This window comes from Amblyomma maculatum, chromosome 11, assembly GCF_055883805.1.
Source record: "Amblyomma maculatum isolate TAMU_Amacu chromosome 11, ASM5588380v1, whole genome shotgun sequence".
Lineage (NCBI taxonomy): Eukaryota > Metazoa > Arthropoda > Arachnida > Ixodida > Ixodidae > Amblyomma > Amblyomma maculatum.
This window is the reverse complement of record NC_139354.1, coordinates 76,717,993-76,745,044: the sequence shown is the minus strand read 5'-3', so window position 1 is coordinate 76,745,044 and position 27,052 is coordinate 76,717,993. Positions and strand designations below refer to the sequence as shown.

The 27,052-nt window shown below is 47.0% G+C and overlaps 1 protein-coding gene across 1 annotated transcript in view; it reads left to right on the top strand.

Moving 5' to 3' along the window:
* Positions 1–26,798, top strand: part of LOC146174209 (PIH1 domain-containing protein 1-like) — an 84,325-nt gene extending 57,527 nt beyond the window's left edge. Inside the window, exons 6-8 of the mRNA XM_084584567.1 lie at positions 21,803–21,989; positions 22,929–23,072; positions 26,636–26,798. Of these exons, the coding sequence (XP_084440693.1) occupies positions 21,803–21,989; positions 22,929–23,072; positions 26,636–26,677 (373 nt within the window). The 3' untranslated portion in view covers positions 26,678–26,798. The remainder of the gene's footprint in view (positions 1–21,802; positions 21,990–22,928; positions 23,073–26,635) is intronic.
* Positions 26,799–27,052: the final 254 nt, after the last annotated feature.

Genomic DNA, 27,052 nt, shown 5'->3' with positions numbered 1-27,052 from the left:
TTTGCCTCCATATTCTACAAATTAAACTGTGCGAATTTGGCATTATTTTTTTTTTTTTTGCAGTTACGTATCGATGCAGAGTAGTGTACTTGACTGATCCACATAGGTCATAAAAATGTTGTGTTCGTATTTCAAAACTGTGTGACAATGTCAATTTTTCCACATGTTTTCCTGTTTTCAGTTCCAAAATCATGTTGGGTGTACTTGTTTGAGTGGTGATGTTTGTTATAGTTGTACGCTTGCGGCAATCATGTATCTTGGACGTGCACTGCTGCTGTTGCGGCCAGTGGTCCAGGGCCTCGTCGGGAGATACCTCTTTCTGGCCTGCCCCATGGGCGATACCATATGTTGTCCATTCGATAAACAATAAATTATCTATTTCTCAGGTTTGAATATAACTTTCTGTTTTAAGCGAGAAAAAAAAATGAAGTTCATTGCGTGCGTTCAACCCCGGCGTTGATATGTGCTTACTCTTCTCTGCAATGGACGCAGATGCTGACGTTAAGGAAACATGCAAACACCGCTACGCGGTGCTCTAACTGAATGCTCCTTACATTGGGCTCTTAAAGAGCCCGACTCATGCTACCCCTGTCAAGCGCGCAAGTTAAGTGCACTTACGTAGAGTGTCACTCGCTACAAGTGCACTTTGCTCAATCTAAACGCCGCAAGTGGAGTGCACTCGCAAAAAAGTGCACTTTGAAGTACGTTGTGGGGAACGCACTTTCTGGCCTAGTGCGTAGTGCGTAGCTTATTTGTGAAAAAGACTGGACAGGTGGGGGCGAATAGGTGCTGGTTGGTGTTTTATCGAATAAAATAGCTCGAGGCAAGACGAAACACGTGCAGGACAGACACATTCGTCTGTCCAAGGGTTTTAAGTCGGGTAACGGGGCTACCGGAAGCATTCGTGAGAGCGAGATGTGAGGACAGAATCATGCGCTCTGACCACGTGTTCCGTCTTGCCTCGCGCAGTTTCATTAGATTCTTCAACTAGACAGGTGCCGTCCAAAAGTAAACGGGCTTTCCGCAAAAAAAAAGAAAAAAAAAGAAAATCTTGAATCCAAAGCATAATGGTCGAGATTAACTGTCCTTGTGTGCAATTCGAAATAGACCATGCTAGGAGGCGTACGCCTATTGAAGCACACATGAAATGAGGGAGAGGAAGTTAATGTTTTTTTTTTGTTAGTATTGGCGCCCGTTTACTTTTGACAGCGCCTGTACCTCCAACCGTATGCGTTGAAATCGATGTTTCGGCGATTGCGGCTCCCCACACGCCCCGTGAAGGGCGGCACTATGTCCAACATGCTAACAAACACGCACATCAATAGCAGCAGAAAAATTTTTTTACGGGACGAAAACTTCATTCGAAAACATTTGGCCCTCGAAATTCTCCGTTTTACAGAGTCATAAGTGTATCTACCCATTCCTTTGTAAGTTCGAACTGAACGCGCGTTAATACTATCCCCACTCTTCATAGCTGAAGGCGGCGCGCTATTGAGGAATCGCTTCGTAGGCTATGCAGCATGAAATGTCATGCCGCAGCACAGAATTTTTTAACCTATATGTGAAGAAAATTGGCAAGACCGTGTATATGGTCTATGACCATGACCATGTATATGATGCATATGGATACTATACAACAGCTAGAGCACTTTTTACATCATATGTGTAGCCATGCTCTGCCGAATATACATTGGTTATTCGCGGCCTCAGCCGCCAGGCGGACGGCTTTTTGCTGGTCAGCGGGGACGTCGCTTCGCAGCAGGGTTACCCAGGCTTCTCTATTTTTAATGTTGTCCCTAGCGCCCGGAGACTTAGGGCATTCCCAAAGTATATGGTCCAGGGTCCCCCTCGCTTCGCAGGCTTTACGTTTATCATTTTTTCTCTCATCTACCTTGGTGTGAAACAACCAAACAGGGTTTGGGAAATTTCCGGCTTGTAATCGCCGCCAGGCTATGGCCTCTTTATTATTTAAGCTAGAATCCGGTGGCGGCATCAGACGTCTTCCTAGTCTATAATTTTCGATTATTTCTTTATAGGTTTGCAAACGTTCGTCCATTGCCTGGCAGTCGGGCGGCTGCGCGTTTGCCCGGAAGTAGAGATCTCGGGCTAAATCATGGGCCGCCTCGTTGCCGGGGACGGACATGTGTGCTGGGACCCAAATTAGGTGATTTTGCGATCGATTTTAGCTACAGCTGTTAGAAATCGGGCGTCTTCTTGCGAGACCCTGCCTTTTCCAGTCGCGGAGGTTCCAGCCCCCGTTCATCAGGCCTGCGTGCCAGGAGTGGGGAGTAGAGGGCCTCCTAAATCGGTGGAAATTAAAGTCTCAATCAATCAGTCAATCAATCAATCATGCTCTGCCGATTTATAGCGTGGTGAGCGGTCATCACTCGCATTTGCAACTCGCACGCAGCCTGCTGAGTTCGGCTCAGTGTCGACCTCCTGGATCGTCAGGAGAAGGCATGGACGGGGGATTCGCTTTCCCGTTGCCGCAGAGGTGCCTTTGAGCGCATACATGTCCGGTTGAAGCCCTATACGTCACGTCTGCTTTCCATGCGCGCTTCAGATTGCAACAGGTTGAAACGATAGCAGGCTGCACTGAACGCGACTGGGTCTACGTATGCGATTCGTGCCGCTGCCCCTCTCGTGTCCGCGTTGCTTTCAAGGGCAGGGCCATCTAGTTTCTAGGTGGTGTTGGCAAGGGGCGTTCTCTCTCCTCGGCTTTTGTTGCCAGCTGTAGGAGTACGTTTCTTGCCTGTAGTGAAACGCATTGAAGCTTTGAAACTTACATACGATGCGCTCTTTCTGTAGCGAAAGGTTGCTTTAGAGAGCACACTTGAAGCACTTTAGGGTTACAGTTGTCCTTCAGGACATCCTAGGTCCAAAGAAGGTCCGGTCTCCCTGTGTTCGGCCTGCTGTCACAGCGGGGACCTTAAACACAGTTGGCATAGTGTTCGGTGACTGCTGTGTGCGTGTCACCACACGACTGCCCCCTTGCCAGGGTACGGCCGTCATCCCGAAACAAAATACTCCTCCCCCCGGACATCCGAGTGGAGGGGGAGGTACCGCGGATGATGTATGAATGATGACGGGCAGATAGTTGAGCCAAACCTCCTCCCATCTGACAACGGCACCTGTGATGGGCCGTGAAAGTCGACGGTCGTCACACGCTCCTCTGGCTGCGTGCTTGCGCGCATCCTGCGCTGTTAACGTTTCAGTGTGAAATAACGATATGTGGCGGATGTCTCACTAACCGCGCAAAGAATTTTGTCATAACTCAGCAACAGTCGTGGCATTGACGAGGCCAACTTCAGTCCAGAGCCGCTCGCAAACACGAGAGGGAAGTTTGCGTCCACCTGTGCCCAGGTACGTTTTTCTCTTACCGATGGAACCGGGATCCGGAGATTCTCGCCGTTCTGCCTTGAAGCCGTGACCGGCGCTTGGTGATACACCGTGCAGTGGAAGGGAGCGCGAATAAGGCGGAGTCAGACGATATGTGGGGCGGAGAGTGCTCGTGGAGGACATTACTCACGAAACGAAAGGGAGGCACTTTTCGTTTCTTGTTTCCGTTTCTCACGGCGAATAGGTGGATCAGTTTCGTACTGAAGGAGGTCTTACTTCTCAATGCTGAGTTAGCAAGCTTGGTCATCTTTACCGCACTGGTACGTAACCAGCTGAATCCTATAGGAACGGTTACGGTGTCGAGAAGCGATATCAATTTTAGTGGAACGGGGAGTTCTCTGTTCTTGATTAAAAGTTCGCTACTACTGCCGGGCTTTCTTCTTCACCAGGTTTTTAGGGCTTTGTGAAACTGTCTCTGGCGTTTCCGCCCATTACCCTGTGCAGATGTTCAGTGACTTTAAATTCCGATAAGAACAGGTTGTTTTCTTAGAGAAATCCCCAATCATGCTGCCTATATTTGGAAGTACTCTATTCAGACAAATGCAAAAATTGTGATGCCAAAGCCGATCTAAATCATATGATCTGGAAATGACCACAGTCTCTACCGGCGAGCCACTTCATACGCGTCTGTGATCACTGGGAGGCTCTACTGCTCAGCTCCGACCCAGGGACATAGATTAAGATCATCCAGCTGGCTGAAAACGTCGTTTAAGCTAAAGGCGGCCATTCTGGTCGCTCGTCCATATCCGCTGGAAGTAAAGTTTCATCATCCATCGATATAGTCAGACGTAAACCTGAAGAATGGAGCGGCAGTCAGCCCTCAAACGAAGCACTCCGGCCAATGGCGTCGATAGATCGCCATGACATCACCGTTAATTTTATTTTATGGATTCACCTACCACCCGCATGCAAGGTCGCGCTAGTAAAGTTACCGCGAATTCATTAATAGGAATGGTCCATTGCATTGACTGCAGGGCATGCTTTGAACGGTGTTTGGCCGCTTCAGATTTGAGTTGCATCAGGTCAATGATGCTCAATACAATGTCAGGCTTTGCTGAGGCCTCTTTCCTGCGAATTCTGTTGTATAGATACTTGGGGCACAAAACGATCCAAAATGTACTGTTTTTAACTTGTGATATACTTAACAGGTAAACTGGGGGATGGAGAAGGAGGGAGAGGGCAGGCCAGTTCATTGCCGCTTGTCGCCGCGCGATTGCCCTCACCGTGTAACGTTTGAGACGCAGTCAACCTGTTAAGGCTGGTCGGAGGTTGTCGCAATGTGTTCTGCGAATCGGGACCTTCCTTGTATGATCCAGTGAGCACCGTTTGCGGGGCTACTTTGACAAATTCGTGTGCTGTCCGTTTCCCGTAGTGTCGCCACAGCGAACGGATAGGTGCTAGCCTTTTCTGCGGGAAAACGACGCTCTGATTACACGATTTTATTTTTTCCTAGCGCGCGAACAGGTCCCTCGCACTGTGGAAGGGGGCCTGCGAGATGTCAGCCGGCTTTCGCGCGTCGCCGAGTTCCGCGCTGGTGAGTCACGCCGCCACCGTGTGGGAGTTTTGGCGCCGTAAATTCCGGAGCTGCAGCAGCTTCGCGTAGATAGCGGAGAGATTATATACGCCTCCGGCGGAGGCTCCGCTTCTCTCGCTCGCTCGTTCTTTTGTTTTCTTGTCGCGCGTATGTGTGTATCTAATGATTTCATTGATGCCGCAGGGGCCGCTTGTGTCCGTCACGAGTAGCGGCGTGGTCCTTGACTCCCGCTCGCTGTGTCCACCGCGTTCGCCTGTCTCAACAGCAAAATTGCGGTAGAAAACGGTAGTTTTGCAGTGGAACGTTCGATAACAGTTTGAGCGCAAAATACACACTTCCTGCAATACTCTCTCTCTCAGAGGAGCAAAGTTAATCAATCGATCGATCGATGAATCAGGCAATCAACCAATCCTGCCAGCTAACCTTCTTCGCGCGTGCGCGCTTTGGTCGTTTAGCGTTTCGTCTGGAATGAGCATCGCGTGTAACACTTGCGCTTATCTGCCTTGTACTGTGTTTGCGTCAGTCACGCTCTTTTTAGTGGTGTTTAAGATATTACGGTTCTTTCTAATTGGCTCTGCGGCTATGGCTCGGAGGTTAGGACACTCGATTACTGAACCGGGTCAGCAGGGTTCGAACCCGACCTCGCCGGCAATCTTTCGTTGGAGGAGAAGCGCAAAGGCGTCCACATGTTGCACGACGTCAGTGCACAATGCGAACCGGATCGCACAGCCGTCGCTATCTCTGTCTTGTAGAGTGGGAAGTTTTCGCGCTTCTGTGTGTTGAAGGAGGCAACACGTGCTTTCCGCTGCCTTCTTGCCCCTCAATATTCGTCACCGTCATCGAACCAGCCTTGCCACGTGTGCTTGTGTGTGCCCAGCTGCACGCGGCGCAGGCATCCAGGGAGAGGTCAGCGTACGCAAGCGTGAGGCACGTGGCGCTTATGGAATGCGGTTTCCTCTCCTTCGGACAATGGTATACAATGCCGACCACAGCTGAGAGCCCAATGCGCTTGGACATAGCCCAGGGAAACAGCCGTTGAGGTCACGGACAAGAGAACGCCCGATCAGCCAGCTGATCTGAAAAATCGCGATGCGATATTGCGCGGGAGACGACAGGGTACAGCGTGGGGTGAGGGACAAGGACGTGCCCCCTCTCTCCCGCTCCGCCGCGGTGTCGCAGTAGTTATGATGCTCGACTGCTGTGTCCAAGGACGCGGGGTCGAATCCCGTGCGTGTCGGCCGCTTTTCTCTGGATGCTAAAAGCAAGGCGCCCATCTACCGTGCGATGCCAGTGCACGTTAGAGACCCCCAGGTGGTCGAAATTTGCGGACCAATAGTCGCTTTTAGTTGTTAAGCCAGATTAACCAAACCAAACAGTCTCTCCCGCGCTTTGCCACAATAATATTTCATACTATACCGAGCCAAACTGCTACCTTATATATATATCAGATGACACAGTTCCAATATTGACGCATCCCTGGCGGGCTAGGCGCTGGGAATGCCTTTTCAAGTCACATTAAAGGTGTTCTTATGCCCCTTATCAAGGAGCGTTCTTTGAGCCTCTATTGAAAAGAAAGGATATGTACTTTTATTCTGTTTGCAATAATTTTGGCTGCATTTTAATTCTTACTGTTTTTCAAAACAGACAGCCAAAGAGCCGATTTGACCCCACCCCCAAATTCTGAACTACTTTTTCCAAACGCGTGGCAAAGACGCCTGTTTCTTTTCCACTCGCTTTAGGATATCGTTCCATTTCAATGCGATTTCCTCTGAATTATCTATTCTATCATCGTAGTCCGTTATGTCGCTCTCGATCCGATTAATTTCGAGCTCTTTCAATCGTTAGCCTGGAAGTTAAATTTACGGTTGCGCGGCAGAAAAGAAGCTCATAACGGTAGCTGGGTAACAGGCAGGCAGAGAATCGCGTGTGTTGTGGGATGACGTCATCTGTAGTTTTTGACGTCTTGTGTACATGAAAAGTGGATGGCCACAGGTCGAGTTTCTCTGAAATGATCGTCGGAGGACCGCAGCCGTCTGTGTGAGTTCTCTGAAGAGCGGTTTATCCACCGGCGGAATTTTGCGGGAAATGCGCGCTTTGTCTTACTTTGGCTGATGCGGAATCGCGGTTCTTTTGCGATCCCTTTGGATTACAAGGCATTATCATGGTGCGTTTTTCACATTAGCATTTTTAACGCATGTGAAGGCTTCCTATCTGCCTTCATGGAAACGGCCAACGACTTTTTAGGCCATTTGCCTAACACACACACACACACACACACACACACACACACACACACACACACACACACACACACACACACACACACACACGCACACGCACGCACACGCACGCACGCACGCACGCACGCACACACACACACACACACACACACACACACACACACACACACACACACACACACACACACACACACACACACACACACACACACACACACACACACACACACACACACTTTCTACTGTTACGATCTACTGTTACGATTGAATTGCACATTATCTACCAAGCACGAGGTGAGGGTAACGCGAAGTGTGCGCTTTCCGGCGTTACTGCATGCCCTGTTCACTAACCGTCGAAGAGCTACCGCAACGCAAAACTGTACTGTTGTTCATGTGAATCTCATGAGTCATAGGACACTAAATGAGAGTCGCGATCCTGGGCAGATGTGAGATTAGGGGAGGGGGGTTAGCAGCAGCAGGCACAGTGCTTGGTTAAAGGATAGACAGGTTAAAGGATAGACACATATTGCTGCGCATGTATTATCGTGCGGGTTTTGCCTACGAGCTTGATATAATTTATAATTAATTTAATTTATTTTTTTAAATTTATAATTTATTTATTTATCCCTCATGTAATGCCCCTTAACAGGGGCCTTTGATGTACAATAAATAAATAAATAAATAAATAAATAAATAAATAAATAAATAAATAAATAAATAAATAATTTAGTTTTCTCTTCTCGCTTCTTTCGGTTACGGTTTCAGCTTCTCAGCGATTGCAATGTCAGTGAAATCTAAGTCGTGTTGGGATGAAAAATTACAGTACAATAATTTCTTCTTCACTCGCTGAGATTCCTGTACCTGAGGCATGCAAGCGGGCTTAGCGTTGCGCTGAATTGATGGCGAAATTGTGAGTATATTGGAGTACTTAATCCCTCACGTGTCCTAGACGTTTTCTATTTTTTTTTACGTCATAGCGATCGTTCGGTTGTTTTAACAGAAAGCGGGAGAAGTTAGAAAACAAAGTTTGATAAGTTTTCTAGTAGTCGTAGGCAAATAGCAAGTGGTGAACCATTATAGCAACGTCTTAGGCATCATTACAGCGAATAGAACACCCAGCCAGGAATTTGGCGCCTATGCAATTTTTTTCTCACCAGTGGGCCTACAGTCGAGATGATGGTTATGATGAGTAGTTTGTGTCATTAACATCAACCAATGGCTGCTGCTCACGGCCACTCTCCTACCTCCTTTCCACTTCCTGCGAGGTGCCGATACATTTTTCGGCGTTCAAGGTTAAGTGCAGAAACGCATTCCAGGCACCGGAAGAAGTAGGCGGAGAGCTTCCAGTAGCGTTCTTCTCTTCGGCAGATTGACGTCACCATTGAGCCCGATTGGTGCGGAAGCTGTCCCGACGATCGTCTGCGTGGCATCCCCCGGCATGAACTTGGGCTGCATCTAATCAGAGGGGCAGGGACGACAGGATGGACTTGGATTTCCTCTTTGTGTCTTCTTCTCCATTTAATCTTGAAGCCACGCCCACCTGTATGCCCTACGAGCTCTGGGGAAGGTATTACCTTAAGAACGGTTGCACAGCTGATTGTGTCTTCGGCGTGCGTCATGTGACCTTTATTCAGAACCTTAATGATGCCGCGAAGGTTGGCCACATTTAGAGTATCCGTTGCTGTTCGTTGCTGCCTCAGCTCGCGGTGACGTCGTTTGCTGTTCCTTTGTTGCGCGGTTCTTTAGGGGATGCAGGCTGTGACGGCTACTTTTAGCACTTCGGGATGCTTCGGAACAGTCAGAGCAGCGGGCGAGGTGCTCCCGCTCAAATCATCGAGGGAGGGCCATGCTCGAAAGCGCGCTAGGGGTTACGTGCATTTGTGTGCGCGGCTGGTACGATGGTGAAGAGTACCAGCTAAACTTTTTGCTAGTTCCGCGTTCATCTGTCTCACCATATTTGCAATAGCTGCTCGGAAGGATCGCTACGAGAACTTTGTATCACTGCTCTACACCAGTTCCTGAAGTGCATAAACACGATAGTGGAGCAGCTGGGGTGAAACCGCGGCGATCTCAGCGATTTTTCAGCGCATACAATCTCATGGACGCGTGCGACTCGTACCATCATCATCATCATAATCAGCCGGACTGTACCCACAGCAGAGCGATGTCCTCTCCCATATTTCTGCAATTAGCCCTGTCCTTTGCCATCTGCATCCACTTGACCCCTGCGAACTTCTTAACCTCATCCGCACACCTAACTTTCTGCCGCCCCCTGCTACGCTTTCCTTCCTTAGGAATCCACTTTGTTGCCCTAAGCGACCATTGGTTATCCTCTCTCCGCTCTACATGCCTTGCCCGTGTCCTTTTCTTCTTGATTTCCACTAGACTGTCACTAAATTGAGTTATTTCTCTGACCCACTCTGCACGTTTCCTATCTCTTAATGTTACCCCTACCATTTTTCGTTCGATAGCCCTCTGCGTTGCCCTCAACTTAAGTAGTACCCTCATCGTTAGCCTCCATGTTTCAGCCCCGTAGGTAAGTATAGGTAAGATGCAACTGTTGTATACTTTCCTCTTGAGCGGAACCGATAAGCTGCTGTCCTAAGTAGACATATATTCGCCTACTACTTCCAATACTTCGCTACCTAACATAAACTGCTGTTCCTTCCCGAAGCTGTTGAGCATTACTGTAGTCTTCTGCATGTTGATTTTCAAGCCCACCTTTCTACTATTCCTGTCTAGGACATCAATTATTCTTTGTAATTGATCCCCTGAGTTACTTAGCAAGACAATGTCATCAATGAATCGTAGATTACTGAGGTATTCTCCATCTACCCTTATCCCTAACTGCTCCCATTCCAAGTCTCTGAATACTTCCTCTAAGCAAGCTGGGAACAGTGCTGGGGAGATTGTGTCTCCTTGCCTAACAACTTTCTTTATGACAATTTTGTTACTTTACTTATGCAGAACTATGGTTGCTGTGCACCCTCTATATATATATATCTTCCAGTATACTTTCACATACGCGGCTCGTCTGCACCTTGATTTCGCAACGCCTCCATGACCGCCGAGGTTTCTACTGAGTAAAAGGCTTTTTCATAATGAATAAATGCTATGTATAAGGTCTGGTTATATTCCGAGCATTTCTCTATCACCTGATTGATGGTAAGGATGTGATCGATAGTGGAGTACCCTTTTCTAAATCCGGCTTCATCTAGCTTTTTTGAACTCTAAGATTGTTCGGATTCTGTCAGTGATTACCTTAGTAAATACCTTGTACCTAACAGATAGTAAGCTGATCGGTCTGTAACTTTTTCAAATCCTTTGCATCCCCTTTTTTATGAATCAAGACAATCTTAGCATGCTTCCATTATTCCAGTACTGTCGATGACATCAGGCATCTGCACCGTCCTTCGACAAGTCTGCAGTTGCCTGTTCTTCCCCAGCTGATTTCCCCCTTTTCATAGTTTCTAAAACTTTTTCGCAAACTTACGTTGAGTGCTGTGCGACAGCTTCGAACGCTGAAATTGAAGTTCTTACCTGTTAATTGACAGCAATGGTGAAACGATTCAGGCTATGCGCTAAGACCAGCGAAAGACGGCGCATTTTGGCAGCTCCGAGGAGCAATCTGCGTTTAGCGAGACTGAGCGTTGATTTGAGAGTTCGCTATACCTGCGTGGCGTATGTCCTAGCGAACCCTGATCGGCGCCATGATTCTGAAAGTTTTCACTGCGTCTATTATATCTGCGAACGAGGAAGCGAACAATCTTTCAGCCTTCCTGGTTCGCAAACCATGGTTTAGGGACTGCTCATAGCGTGGTGTCCCCTATTGGCTTCCGCTGCGTGCTGTCGCTGGACGCGATTCGAACAAGGCCGCTGTTTATATCTATGAACATAACCGGATATTACTATTTTCTTCAGTCATACGTTTTACACATACTGCATATTTGTAGCATGGAGTAATAGCTTTGTCTTCTTTTTTTTTTTTTTTTCAATTAATTGCGGGAATCTCCACATGTGCCTGATCTCAGCATTTTGTTCTGTGGCTGCTTACGGTCGCACGTTTTTTATTTTGTTTCTTTTTTGTGCGTGCGCGCGTAATCTTGTGCCCTCAAACGAGTACTGCTTTTAGACCTGAATTCGGTCAAGTCGGGATCAGGAAAGGACCGCCTTCTTGTAAATCAGTGACCTCTCGTTCTGCGCTGCACAGATTCTCCCTTTCTGTTCCTATCGCCCTCAGCCTGTTCGAGGAAAGATGAGAGTCCTGGCAACGTGCCTACGGTTTGTTGACTCGGACCGTTCGGTAAATGCCGGGCTGGAGTGGGGAAAAGAAAGCTGTCGTAGGCTGTTCGCATGCGGTTCCTCCCCCGCCAGTGTGTCCTGTGGAGGTAGTGGACGCTGCTTAGCTTACCTGAAGTGGAGCCCGTGAATTCAAATTGATTTCCATGCCATGTTTATGCGCTTTGATATGCACGGACGTGTTTCATTCATGGTGACGGAGCAATCATGCCCTCAACATCTGGGTATGTTTAGCGACTAAAGCGTTCTTAGCCCACTCTTCCGCGTCGTCGTGGTGACAAGGTTTCTTCGATCGTCTTCCGTAATTTCTCTATTGCATTTGCGGGTATTTTGGGCATGTGGAGGAAGATGCCAGCCTCAGTGTCTCTACTTTGCTCGGACCTTTTCGCCTACGCATCTTTCTCACTGGGAAGAAGCTTTGCTCTCGAATCTTTCATCGGTTCATCGAACGCCGTTAGGCGAGACCGTGTCTGGAGACGCGACCGCTTCCGGCGTCGACCTAGCGGCTGCCTAGCTGACGTAGAATGTACCGCACGGAGCTCGGTCGGTGTCCCGTCAATCTCAACTCGAGGAATAGTACGGTAGCCCAGTGACGCCACTGCATCCATAAAGATGCACCTGAAGCCGAGAATCGGGGGGAGAGGGAACGGTGTAGGAAATGCCCCGGCGGTGACTCACCGCCGGAACGCTCCAGTGCACGCACGTTGCGGGCACCTTCCCCTCTCTTATCGCGACGCCGACGTCACACACTAGCAGCGGTGGCTGCCGGCGCCAGGTGACACCCGCTGCGATGTGCCGGCTGGCGCTGTTCGCACCAAGCCAGGAATAATGACACCGCCGTGACTGAGGCATAGAGTTGAGCGGAGCCAGTGTAGAACGTTTCGGATGAGCTGAGAGATGCTTAACTCTGGACGAAAGCGGAGGGAAAGGTAAAAGCCAGAAGAAAGCGGCAACGCGGCGTCTCAACGCGGGCGCCAGGTGCGGAGCTGGACAATGACTGACTCTGTGTTTAGGCGGAGTACAGTCACCCGCCTTAACTCAGGCGTTGCGGAGCTGTGTGCGCTCTGCCCCAGTCTTGGTGTCTGCGTCGCGCGTCGGGTCTCGCTCTTGGAACAACATGTCAAGCAGCTCTTTGCTCCTGAGCGCGGGCCACCTGCTGTTTCCACGCGGCTTGTGAATTTTTTTACCGACTTTTTTAAAGATCCTCGGAAGGCTTCCGTCGATGCTGTCAGTTCTCCGTCCTTGGCGTATTTTATGTCATTTTTAGTACTCATAAAAACTTATCGCGGCTCCGGAACCAAGACCGAGCACGAATGAGCAGAACCGTGACTATCGCTCTTTTAACTTTCGGCTCTATCGAAGGAGGAGAATGAGTCATGATTTTTCTTGCAAGCTCCCCACTAATGTGTAACCTTGAAGCGGTTACACATTCCCGCAATCCGTTACTCATTGGAGAAATAACACCTGTCAGTGTCCTGCTTCAGAACGCACCGCGATAGTGCTAGGCCAGCGGTCGTCACTTTTCTGGCGGTCTTCACAACTGACCAGATCCTGTGCTTTTTGTTGATAGCGGTGCGCAGTGCCTCAGCAAGGGCACTATACTGGAGATTCTGACAGGGGTGGAAGTGTTGCTCCATTTCCTCCATTCTGCTCCGAACTGTTTCCTTCTCCATTCTGTTGAAAAACAGAATATTGCATCAAAACTGATGCAAACCACAGGTGTATCGGTGTGTTGCCGTCAGATTTAGCAGAACGCGTTATTATTTGTTTGTTTGCCCCACTGTGGGCCATTTAATTGTGTACAAGAAAAAAGCGGGGTCTGATCCAATTCAATTCAGGGACACTGAGAAGCGCGACAGGCCAGCGACACGTTGCAAGTTGCACATCCGTGCTGTGGATAAAAGATGGCAGCGCATCGGCGACAGAAGTACAAACGCATCTTGCGCTGGGCTTGATTTAAATAAAATGCTAATTAGAGAACCATGGAACGTAATTTTGTTAACATATAAATTTGAAATGAGCCACAAGTGATTGGAGGAATTTTTATGTGGAAAGATGCTCTGTGTGTGTGTGACATAGCATCTGCTCGTCCCAGGCTTTTGAGCCGCTGTTGGAAAGGGAAACAAGAACAATGAGCCTGAAGCAGATAAGGCAAGCTACCGCAGGCTGGTATGAAATTTGTCCGGCTACAAAGAACGACTTCAGTTGTTCTGATGATTCTATTACAATAAGGCACTTCACCAACGGCAGGTACTGGTTATGGAATAGCAAGTGCCTATAGAGCCTACATCAGACAGAAGCATACTGGAAACGTGATGTTGGCTCAGAAGGCAGTGAAGAAGCTGAATGAGCAAAAGACTCCTTCAATGCTGTCGATCCTCCCTGAAGGCACTATAATGGTCAGTGCCCGGAAATTTATCGGGACAAGCTAGGATCATAAAGGATATACACAATAGAGAGTGGAAATTTGCTGCTCGTTGACGTTGGCGGTGCTTGAGCGCATAGAGTTGGTAGACCCCAGGTTCGAATTTAGTAAGCAAAAATGGGAAAAGGCTCTTTGCAACACTTACCGTCAAGATATGAAGCACACAAACAAGTATTCTGTTTGCTCCTATTCTGTTCTCAACTTTTGCCCAGGTCAACTATGTCATTTAAGACATCTGTACATGTTTTGGCTCTTTGTCTTGTCAGAAATGCTTGCGTAGTCAGCAAAGCATTGAATGTTGAAAAGAGCGGAATCACGTGTTTTTCTTTTATTATGTCATGAATCCAGTTATCAAAGCTGTTTGACCCCTGAAACATGTTTCAAAACCTAATTAGAATACTCCGAGACGCTCGTTTTATATATTGCTCTAATGCTGTTCCAAAGTGGCATTATTGCTGCTTCCTGAGCTGCTTCACAATGCCTGCTTCCACCCCGAGGAGAATATCTTCCCCAGTGTGCATTGAAATGCATTTACTGCGCACAGCACTGCATGCTTTGGCCAAGAGTGTCGGTTATGGGGCCGTCACGTTAGCAACGGTGCACATAACTGCCACAAGTGCACATGCGGTCACGGAGTGGGACACGATCACTCCTCACAAAATATTGGCGCTGCTTATTAACATGTATGGGTTGTGGCGTTTATGCGCATTTGTTTTGACGTCACAGCCCGTGCGAGGGCCATCTGTTGGCAGGAAACAATGCTGTGAGAAGTTATTTAAAGTTCACCGGGGCATATCTGCGCTTGCGCGTGGTGCAAACGGCGCCTGGGGGGTCGTAAACGCGTGCTCCTGGGTCGGCGCCGATTCAAGCACCTTTCGCCGCCCCTCCAGTGCACGACGCACGTGAAGGCTTCTGAGATCTCTGGGGAACAGACACCGGCGCGTTGTGAACTTCGGTACTGCTGCAAGCATGTTGCACGGAAACAGCTTGCCTAGAGTGGGAAGAGGCACTCATTTTGGGTGCCATCCTGTCCTGACGTATTCATAGTGCGTCCTTTTTCTAAGCCTCGTAAAAATTCCCGGAAGGCTGCGCGTAAAGAACAGATACCCGATAAAACCCGCGAGTTCGCCTTGTGGCAGTTCCGAGAATAGTAGCTACTGGGTCGCCGTAGGGTGCCTCGATACACGCTAGCCTATCGAGGCACTCCAGGGTCGGGTGTTGATCAGTCTCACGAGCACATCATTTGTGGTCACCTGATCCCCCATGTCTTTTAGGAGAGTGCGCTCTCATTGGCTGATTAAAAGGAGATAGATGGCGGGCCCCGTCGCTGTGGTTCACCCTTGAACGGGGCATCCAGTCTGACATATTTTCGCCGCTAAGCCTTAATGTGTACTTAATGTGTATGAACGGCACCAGGTCGCGCAGGTCTTCTGCATTCGTTATTCGCCGCGGGCCGTGTTTGAGGTCGCATTCCAGCCGCGTGGTGCTCGTCACTCGGCCGGGGGCCCCATTGTTTCACACGGTGGCGTCGCGATATCGGAGCGGTGACTAACGTCGCGGGTTGGCATCACCCCGCTTACTTCCCTCTGCGCACACTCCCTGTGCCGCGCATTGTTTTCGGAGTTGCGAGGATACGTGACTCTGGCCGACAGCCTCGCGGTGTCCTTTTCGGTGTGATGTGACGAAAAGGGCTGCAAGGTTTCACGAGGGTCTCGCGAAACCCGCTTCAGCTACACCTGCAATTGGGGTGGTGCACCGGGAACGATAATCATTACGAAGTTTCATCGGTTATCGATTCGTTACCCCAGTGTCATAGGAAAGGATTCTGCAAAGTTGTGGGCCTCAGGCAAGCTTACCGGTATAGATCTCGGACGAGCACACACGACTAGTGAGCGTCAGTTCCAAAGCAAATCCCTCTGTCCGTGACGTAGCGCAAAACACGGTGGTGAAGCGCATATGAACGTAGAAGATTCATATTGAAGATAGTGGGAATACAAATAAGGGTGATATGGGCCTAATACTCAAAGGGACAGAACAGTGGCCAACATGTCATGAGATTATGGTGGAGATGAAAAGATCTTGCCTCGTATAGTAACTACAATATCAGAGAAAAGCGGCTTTACAATTTTAATTTGCCATTGAAAATAGCATGGATGGATGGATGGAATATAGGAGCGTCCCCTTTGAAACGGGGTGGTAGCAGTAGCTATCATGCTCATTTTTCTTCATATATCTTAATTATTGATTTAGAATGGTTAACTAAACTATCATTCTATTTATTAAATTTTTGTTCCTACATTACTAACATTATGTCACTCCTCTGCTTTTAAGCCACCAATCTTCCAGTCGTTTTTTGCTAGTTTCCACCGCCGGTTTATTCACCCGGCCACTGGTATCTCTAAACCCCAGAGCTTCAGGAACAGTGATTGTGTCTGCATCAACTTCCGGATGGATACCATTACATTCGAGTATAATATGGTCAATTGTTTCACTGGAGTTAGCACATACAGCACATGCGTCATCTCCATTGTTAATTTTTTTTTTTTTTTTTGTAGCTGCGTGTCCTAAGGCACCCTGATCTAGCTTCAAAAAGTAGGGCACTGCCTCTTGAGGTATCAAAGAAATCTTCCTTCCTGATCTGCATTTTCCACTTACGGTATAATTCCACACTCTGTTTCTTTTCCATCGAATTTATCCGATTTTCACCTGTGTTTTTCACCTGTTGCTTAATGCTCTTTATTTCTCCGTCCTTGTGACTAGCATACTTGCTAGTTAGTTGCCTAGTTCTTTTTCTCCACTGTGTGTCCACGCTTTTTAAGTACAGGTATTTAAATACTTTAGCTGCCCATCTGTTACTGTCCAATTTCCTCAGGCGTTCCTCATATAATATTTTACTCTGAGCTTCCCGTACTTAGAAAGATGCCCAGCCCATATCTCCCTGTACCGCCTCATTTGTAGTTTTGCCGTGGGCACCTAGTGCTAATCGTCCAACGAGTCTCTGATTTATATCTAATGTCGACTGTACATCTGATTTTAGGCACAAACCGCATTTCCGAAAGTACGTCTGGGCACCATAATTCCTTTCCAAATACCCCTCAAAACCTCATACCTATTGTATCCCCACAATGCCTTATGCTTCATTATCCCGGCATTCCTTCGCCCATTGGCCTTAAGTGATTGCTCATGCTTTCCAATGTATGCCAATCCTTCGTTTACCCATACCCCCAGATATTTATATTCAGCTACTCTAGGTATTTCATGGCCTTGTATTTTAAGACCCTGATCAGTTGAGTCGTTGAAAATCATCAGCCCCGACTTAACTGCGCTGAAACTGAAGCCTAGAGCGTCCCCTTCGTCTCCGCAATACTTAACTAGAGTTTGCAATTCTTCCAGACTCTCAGCTAGCAGCACAATATCGTCTGCATACATCAAACCGGGAAGGCGCTGCTCTACCGCCTTTCCACCTAATAATATGGACATTAAAAGCATAAAAACAACAGAGGCGCTATCTAGCGGAGAAACCCTATAGTACTTTCAGTGTAGCCCCCCACGTGTACAGGTCAGCAAAATATCGCTGATTTTCGTAACTGCACATTCTTTTTTCTTCTAGGAGTGCTTGTCATAATGTATTATATTTTGCGCTCTCTCCAGTGCGTCCTTACCGCCCCTGCTTTCGCACCGCGAGAGGTATGCTTTCAGGTTTTGCCACTAGATGGCGCCACAGTGCTTGCAATTTCGTGAATGAAGCAATGACAGTGCCCACTAAAACTTTAGTCGACGAGGGCGTGCGTTATTGTGCCGTAACAGCATTGAGTGCGAAACTGATAAAGGAAGTTACTCTACACAAAAAATGTCTGATTACTGTCTGACAAGTGAAAGTTATACTAGTTTTCGGTACGTCTTTTTTGTCGACCATCAGTCGTCATCGCGGTCGCTGCTCATGGTTTCCAGCATCGGACTACATAAAAACGGGCGCACGCATTGATCGAAAAATTCCCGGTAAAATTTTTCTACAGCGTTTCTAACAAAACCGTTATGGAATCGAACATTTTAGACATCAATCTTTCCACTGCGGCGAAAAAGAATCGAGACCTAAATTCCAGTGTTCTGTCCCTTTAAAACATAGTGCCTAATTATCGAATACTGAGTTAATGCATAGATAACTAACCAGCACTTATTCACAGCAAACATCCAATTAAAGAACCCATAGTTACAAGTAATCGCATATTCCTAATTAGGACATATAGTTAACTAGTTGAAAGTGGATATGTGCTCCCTGCGCGCTACGTGATTTCAAGACATAAATTGATTAATACGAAATATAGGCTCCCGGCCTCGGCGGCTGGATTTCGATGCAGGCGAAAAACAAGGCTCTCTATGCTGTACGATGTCAGTGATCGTTAAAGAAAATGGGTTGAAATTTCCGGAGCCCTCCACTGCGGCGTCTCTCGCTTTGAGACGTTAAACCCCATAGACCCGGACAAAACCAATACGAAATAGGAGTGTATAGGTCAGAGTTAATTATTCAATACTTCATTACATTATGAGGAAAGACGAGTCGGAGTATGCTCACTTTGACGATTCCCTCAGAGTTTCTGCGCCTGTTTTGTATTTCGAGATACGGAGGTGAAATATAGAAACGCCCTTGTGCTCGTGATGTTCGTGTAGAGAAACCGCTTTGAAAGGTATTCGCTGTAATAAAGAGTGTGGCCGCCCATAGTCATCAGAATGTTTGGTCTAGCGAAATGCGTGGAACATCATGGCTGATTACTGCTGCTGCCACTATTTGTGTATCTTGGCTTTTGCTCGGTTGAGGTTTAAAAGGCCACTCAGTGGCCTGTGCATAGTCTCTTGCGTGATAAGGATCATTTCAGAAAAAAAAAGAAAAATCACCAAGCCTCTGATGCTGATGCTCTGTTTTGGTTTCTTGAATTGAAACATTATGAACTCTTTGCGCTTTGTCTTTATGTCTTCATAGCATACGTTTCGCACTGTTGACCGCGATATAAGAAGTATATGTACAGTGTTGTTGCTGTTGACCATTGTAACATGTTGCAGATACCTCCCCCACCCCTCACCCCCACATGCATAATGCCCTAAACTAAATGAAAATGAAGTTATTACGTGATCTGCAGCTCATCTACTTGCCGAATTTGTTGGTAGGGAGCAGTAAAGGTCGACGTATTTGTTATTGCTGTCGCCAGTACTGGAGGCCTCGGTCTTCTTCTTGATGATGATGATGCCGTGGCTTTTCTCTTTGCATCGGGTGGGCGCAAAAATGTACCTCAGTTTCTGCTGCCGCTGTACCATCTTGCGACTTGTTTGTGGGCACACCTTGCGTATACGTGGCATGTACGTCTTCAGCGCCTTTTGTGAGCGGGGAAAAAAATGAGAATAACGGGGAATTCCCCGTTAATTTTTGTTTCCCTGGAAGTAACCCTTACTTCTTCGTCGAATCAGAGATGTTGCGGTCTGTTGCGACGGGTGCAAGGCTAGTGCTGCTCACTGTTCTACTGTTTCATTCCGACGCTGTTGTGGACAAATGGCAAGAATTTGTTGTCGCTAAACGTCCTCATGAAGCCGCTTCATGTAAACTCGACCTTCGCGCGAAATATGCTCGTGAACGAGTGCGCTTCGTTTAATCGAAGGATGCGCGCGTGCTTTTCTCTCTCAGCGGCATAACATTCCTCCCGTACAGGCATACGAAGGCGTCATAAGCATGATTACACGATTAATTGACGGAGCCTCACTAATCAACCATTCTGGTTTGATTTTATGGGACAATATTGTGTCTCAACATCCATGGTTATCAACTTGAAAAGGAAGACGGGTTCCTTTCTAAAATTTGCTCATTGGCATTATGACGCCAAATATCGAATGCCAAAAAAATGCGGATTTGATAGCTCGTTCCGGGTGATAATGCCGCATGCCTGCGGCTGTGGAAAGAGAACAAATATCCATCTGAATGTTTCGCGGCAATATGTTTGCATGCATCTTGTGGTAGTACCCCTTTAGCGTAAATGAAATGTGGCTAAAAAACAGGGCGAGTTTGATTTATTGTAACAACCAAAGCTTTGCATGAACATTGCGTCGTATTCCGCTGTTTCTGTCATTAAAGAGGCAGTGTTTTTGGAAAACTTTGAAATAGCGCAAACACACACGACCACTAAGGACAAGAGACGAGACACAAGCGCATACGCCTTAGTGGTCGTGTGTGTTTGCGCTCTTTCAAAGTTTTCCAAAAATAAACCAACTCGCCCAAAAAGAAGAGTTAAGAAAGAGGCAGTGGTTGAGATATGCTCACGGCACCTTAAGACGTGAGCTGCACGGCGAATGAATGATTGAAGAACTTTATTTAGCGAAAGGGAATTCTCCTGGCGTGGGTGGGGCCCTCAGTGCGGGGCCCCTGTGGCCTTTGCCGTCTTGCGGCAGCGGTGGCAAGAAGTGGAGGCACGTGGCGTATGCGGTTCGCCGTCCAGACCCGGTACTGCACGGCGAACCTCATACGCCACGCCTCCACTTCTTGCCACCGCTGGCTCGTTCTTCGGCAGTTTCTTACTTTCTCTATTTCTCGCCGCCCGTTTACTTTCGTTTACCATCTCAACGGACCGCGCTGCCTTCTTTCCACGTTCGCAGCCAGCTTTTTTTTTCCCTACGCGCCGCATGCTTTCCCTCACCGCTCCAAGACGCTGCTAAAGCTGGCTCTCCTCGTTGGCGAGGAGCCTGGTGGTAGTGCCAATTAAAAACGAACGGCGTTTGTTGTTTGTTTTATTATTTTTTTTTTGTTTCGAAAAAGAAAGCCTCGCAATGCCATGCTGGGCGCGCGTCGCGATGTCATTTCGTGGGAAGTGTGTCGCCACTCACAGACGTGCTTTACTTTAACGGATTTTTATTAACAATTTCGTTAACAAAAATGTGTACAGTTTTCCATGGAAACGAATTCGGACTTTAATAATTAAGATTGGTTTCACTTCCTTATATCCTAGTGTACTATAGCGGGATCCTGTTTTACTACGCCCGCCCATAGTGGACTCACAGGGAACGAGATCGCTAACGAGGTCGCCCGAGGGCTCTCACAACGGGCCCCAGCGCGGGCAGACTACTCCCTGTCCAAAAAAGCGAGACTTAACCACATACAGAGAAATTCTAAAGCTCTACAAATGGCCAGGAGACTCCCTGTCCAAAAAAGCGAGACTTAACCGCATACAGCGAAATTCTAAAGCTCTACAAATGGCCAGGAGAACCCCCCCCCCCCGTAGATCTCTCACAAAGGAAGAAGTAATCTGGCGAAAACTGCAGACGGGCACCTTCCCAAACCCGTCTGTCTTACACAAATGACATCCTAATGTGCACTCTTCCAACTGCAAAAACTGTGAAGGCATAGTGACCCTAAATCACATGCTCTGTGCTTGCCCAGCGCTAAACGGGATACATGGAGTCATGGGAATTCGCCCTTCACAGCCAGGAAGAACAAATCCCAAAACAAGTCATCCGCCAATTCCAGGCCGCCGCCGAAAGCCAACTGATTCCGACCGTCTAGGGGAAGGGGGGGGGGGGGGGGGGGGGATAGGCGGTGAAAGGGGGAGCTGCGTCTCACCCGATCATCCATACTCTCTGACGGGTGTAAATAAAGTGTTTTCTCTCTCTCCCTCTCCCTTTGGTTCAGTGGAGATCAGTAGGCGCTAACCTTTGCCGTCAATTTGTGGTTATGGCTGCAGCTCGGCCTTGCGTGTATCAGGCGCTCTGAACAGGGGCTGTAGTCCCACTCGCCCAGATGTCTACTTGTCCAAAGAGAGAGAGAGAGAAGGGCTTCTGGAGAAACCTTTTTGCAAAAAAAGAAAGGCTGCTCAGTATTATCAGGCATCAACGGTTATCTGCTGGTTTCTTTTCTTTGCCCTCTTGCAGGAGTAAGAGCGAATCAGCAGCCGGTAGCAGCGGCGGCGGCGATGATGTCAGGGCAACTGATGGCAGCGCAGTCTCCGGTGACCGCAACCCTGTGGCGTATCGTGGGTCGGCCAGGTTAGACCTGACGCGCCACAGCCTTCCAGGACAGCAAGACACGCTCGTGGCCCGCTTCTCCCTTCCCGGCGTGGTGAGTGGCATATAGGGAAGACGCACGCAGCTTGTTGTTATATTCGCAATGTGTATTCGCTCTCTCTCTCTCTCTTATACCGCATGTTTCAGCGAACTATTTCTTGCTGCACTTTTACTCTCCTTTACTCCCCGAACGGACCGCGCCGCCTTCTTTCTATGTTTATAGACAGATTTACTTGTTTTTTTTTGCCTACGCGCTGTCTGCTTTCACTCACGGAACCAAGGCCTACGCTAAGTTGACTTCTCCTGAGTGCCGCTAAGCCTGGTGGCATAACCATTTAAAAGTATGGTCGGCGTTGTTATATATATTTTTTTTTTCAATTGCCTCGCGATTGTTGGCAGCGCGATGTCATTTCACGAGAAGTCTTCACCGCGGCCAAGTGCACTTTAACCGATTTTTACCAAAAACGTCTTTACTTTAAAGGGGAAAAATGTACAGTTGTCTATGGAAGATGAACTGGGATTACATTTCCACTTTACTATATCCGAGTTTACTATAGCGGTTCTTATTTCTTTATTAGCGTGAGGGTGGTAGCTGCATTGCAACCAATTGTGCTTTGTTAGTGATAATTGCATTGCAGCTAGATATTTGGTTCCAATTTATTTTGGATGCCAGATTTCTGTGTGCCAAATAAAATGCCAGTCAACAGTAAGTCTGCAGTTTTTATTCAGATTTAAACTGTTGATTTTTTATTGATATAGTCTACCAGGGACCATCCTCTGGCAGGTAGCATGTGTCTGCCTTCCAACCCATTGCCAAGTGCCCATATGGTAAACTTGGTCATTGTCAGGAAACTGGGACATATCTTGCTCCACATTTAGGTTCCACTTCTTTTGCATCTAAATTTAATAGAGTCTGGAATCTGGTTATGAGCACTTTCCTTCACTTTCTCAAGGAGGAGCCATCCAGCATCGCCTTGTACTCTGTTCCCTGCAGGTCTCAGGCTCTTCTCTTGCCCTTGACATGGGCGATGATCACGTGAAGTTGATAAGCGAGCAACCAAAATACAGCTTCGACTTCTACCTTCCTTTCTTCATCGACGAGGATGCAGCGGTTGCAGAGTTCAATACGAAGCACCAGGTACGTGCTGTTTGTTTGTATTTCTCTATTGTCCTCTCAATGTGTATGGCTTTAAGCTTCACTAGGTGTACCTCTTCAGTTATTGACGTATCTGGAAAGTAGAGTACAATGCTCAAAGCATGTTTCAACACTCTTTGAATCAAATTTATTCCGAGACAAACTTGCTAGAAATCATACGTGGCTGCAGTTTATAATATTCATAATATTTGCTGAGTTCTCTCAAGGTTTTCTGAGCATTTCTCTTCTGCAAGATTATATCGCATGTTGCAAAGTTGGCTATCCATCACATAAATCTGTCTATTTGTCGCTTGAGCTAGTTAGAGACTGTAAACTATTGCTAGCATCTGATATTAATTATCAGAATGGGCTCTAGGAAGCACCACTCACTTTGTTGAATTCATTCCTTTTTGGCACTTGCATATCACAACGTATAGTAAACGCACTTATTAGAAATGATCATGCTATCTTGAGAGCTCATAAGACATAACTTGTTGTATCAACCTAAGTTTAATTATAACTCATAAAGTTGGATTGAGGGTTTTATTACCATTCGTTCACAGTGTATTTTGCCAAATGGTTGCGACTTGCTTATAAAAATGTGGACTCGGTCATTATTCATGGTCCTGCTTACAGTGCTCTTGCTCTTGTTGTCTTATCTCCGTAAGTTGATTTGCTTTGCTTGTATCCACCTGCATTCACCTTGAACAGGATGGCTGTGTATTACCAAAAGCAGCAGGAGAAGTTTTCTTTTTGCTCTTAACAGACCATTTTTACTAATCTAATCCACCTATTTATTTCCTTAAATAGTGGGCTTCAGACATTTCCTTATGTACAGAACAAAGGCAGGCGTTTTGCGAATTCTTTTGTTGCTAGTCTTCAACCCAATTACATGCCGCAACCTCAGCCTCGACAATCATCCGCTGTGAGGCCAAGCCAGTTTCTCTCTGACTTTGGCTAATAAATTGCATATACAAACACAAAAAATGGAAATCAGCTTGAAACTTTATTACACTGCTGCAAACCAAACATGGAGGCTTCAGATGTTCATGGCGCTTTGCATCCATAAAATGACTTGCCTAGTGTCATGACACATCCTGCTAGCTAAAGCAGTAAGCTGCATGCGGTAGAATATCATTCATTTTTACCCCTGTTTTTAGGTAATTCAGATAACTCGAACTTGGAGTGTGATTGTAGATGATGCCTATTTACGTCTCTGGCGTCGTACGTTTGTTAATTAGGACATTTGCGAGCTTGCGCCAGTCCATTTGGATGAGGGATCACATTGAGGTAGAGCCCACACAGCCTGTGATCTCCGAAATAGACCTCCCCAAGTCCGAATAGCATGGAACAGTGACTGGCAGGCACTATGATATACGAAAGTTTCCCCATTTCAAAAATAAATGAAAATATTTCCTCGGGGTCAGCAGTCGAGTGACCTAACCAGTGCACCACTGTGACGAGGTTAGTGTAGTCTTCAATTTTACTTTGTACCATGACCCCTACTTGTGTGCAAGCATCATACTTTTATGTGATGCCTGCAGGCTTTAAATAATGAATGAATTTAAAACAAATATGGCAGTGAGAAATAAGTTGTCAACACTCTTAGTATGAGAGTAATGGCACAAGAAATCCACTTAAAAGCCCCTTTCAAGTTCGGCTACAGAGCCTGGCAGACTGCTGTATAAGAACAATGGCATTTGGCAGCTAACTATCTGAAAATGTTTTCATTGTTTAATTGTTGTTGTTAGCCCTAAAAAGCAGTTGGAATTGAGAGAAATGCAGGCATAGTCTGGCTGCTGCTGCTGCTTGTGAACACAGAAGGCCAGATTAGTGTTTGAGTACCAGTGTAGCTTCTGAACCTAGGTAAATATTGCATTTGATGATTTTTAGATTATATCTGTTTTTTATTACTAACATGCCATAAGAATGGCATAATAACTGAGCTGCGCTTTGAGAGCATCATAGAAAAATAGCTCAGTGAAAAAGAAGCCACACTAAGGAAACAGCTGGCTAAAGAGAGAGCAGGTTAGAACAGTTAATGGCAATTAGATGCCTTGTAATGCAAATGATGAGCTCTTTATGTAGAGACATTTCACTTTATAAACCTCATTTACCCCGCTGTGATTGTGCAGTGGTTAGGGTGCTCGACTGTGCCCAAATTTGCAGGATTGAATCCTGGCCTCGGTGGCCACTTTTCAGTGGAAGCGAAAAGCAAGGCTCCCGTGTGCTGTGTGATGTCAGTGCACATTAAAAAACTCCAGGTGGTCGAAATTTCCGGAGTCCCCAAATACGGTGTCTCATGGCCTGAGTCGCTTTGGGACATTAAACCCCCCAAACTAAACCAATCAATCTCATTTATTAATTGTCGATGCCACTCCTGTCACAAAGTTCTGCTGTGGCCTTCCTTAAAGTTTCCTGTCCTCAGCACATTCGAATTCCAAGAAAGCTGCCGCGTCGGTGCTGAAGGAAAAGGGGCACGGCAAGAACAATGTTTTGGAGACGAAGCTACAAGTGCCTTCTTTGGACACCCTGCCCCTCTGTCCTAACCTAGCTTGTCTCACTTAGCCTGTGGTATGGGTGCCTGATGCCGCTCACTGTTATGCTATCTCAGGCACCACGGGGCTAGCACTAGCTTTATTTCAGCTGCATGGTGGCGGTTGGTTTGAAGAGTGCGGTTCTTGCTGACAAAGTAATTGGTTCCATGCTTAGTTACTGGCCATTGACTGAGTCATACCTTTCGTTAGCGTCCATGGATCACTGAGCCCTAGTCATTGCATTTATGCTTCATTCCTTTACATCTGTTTACTTTTGAACATAGGTGCGGTGGTAGGGAAAGCGCACAAGCTTCTGTCTATTCTCTGGTAGCTCTCTCCATGGATGCTTTTTCACGACGAAAATTACTATATGCTTCTGCCGGAAGCATTTTCATAAGAGCTGGGGCTGTGAAAACAGTGCTGTGACAAAACAAGTGCTGAGAAATAACAGAACATAATCTGAAATTGCAGTTGGGAAAATGGTATTGGAGAATCGAGAAATGGACAGTGCTGAAAGAAAGTATGAGTGCTTTTAGCAGCTGGAATACACACTGCTTGTGCAGTATTTTTACTGCAGTAATTTGAGAGCTGATCCACTTCTTTTTGTTTTCCTTTTGTTCATATGCTGAATCGATTGGCACTGAATTTCTCTCCCCGTAGCAGTTGTACACGGCCCCGGTGCTGTAGCTCAGGGGTTAGGGCACCCGGCTACTGAGGCAGATGACACGGGTCCAAACCTGACTGTGGCAGATGCATTTCTGTGGAAAAGATTCTCGAGATACCTCTGGAGTTTGTGATTTCAGTGCATGCTAAAAAACACCCAGTGGAGATCATAAATATTTGAATACTTCTGCTCCACATCCCTCATAGCGCATTATGTTTTGGATATTAAACTCTGTAATGGAAACCAAACCAATTGTGCACAACTGGACCATCACCTTTGAAGTTGACAGTATGGTGCCTTGGAAGTGCATGCCATCGTATGTAGTCACAATGGGCGCGTGGATTGCCTTGCTTCTCCATTTGCAGGTGCTGACTGTCACTGTGCCTCTTCGGTCACCTGCATCTTGACCACTTCCTTGGTTCGATTGCTCGCTGCTTCACTTACTGGTTAAAGGTTGCATACATGTTGGTGTATACTTTGTTTAAATAAAGCGTATATTTTCTGTGGAACAGTTGTACTGAAAACAGAAATGTGCTGCCTGCTACTTAGCTGTTTGCCAACAGCTGAACTTTCAGTACAATGGGAAGATAATTTGGTGGCTTATTTGATGCAGGTAAACATACTGCTTACTTACGCAGTGGTAGAAGGAATTCTTCGAATACAACCATGGAGAGTAACAATATAAACGAATTGCACAAAGTTGATTTTGTGTGCTTGATTGTGCAGTCACCAAATTTACTCTCCAGAATAATGGGTAGGAAGTAAAGGGGCCACATCTGGCA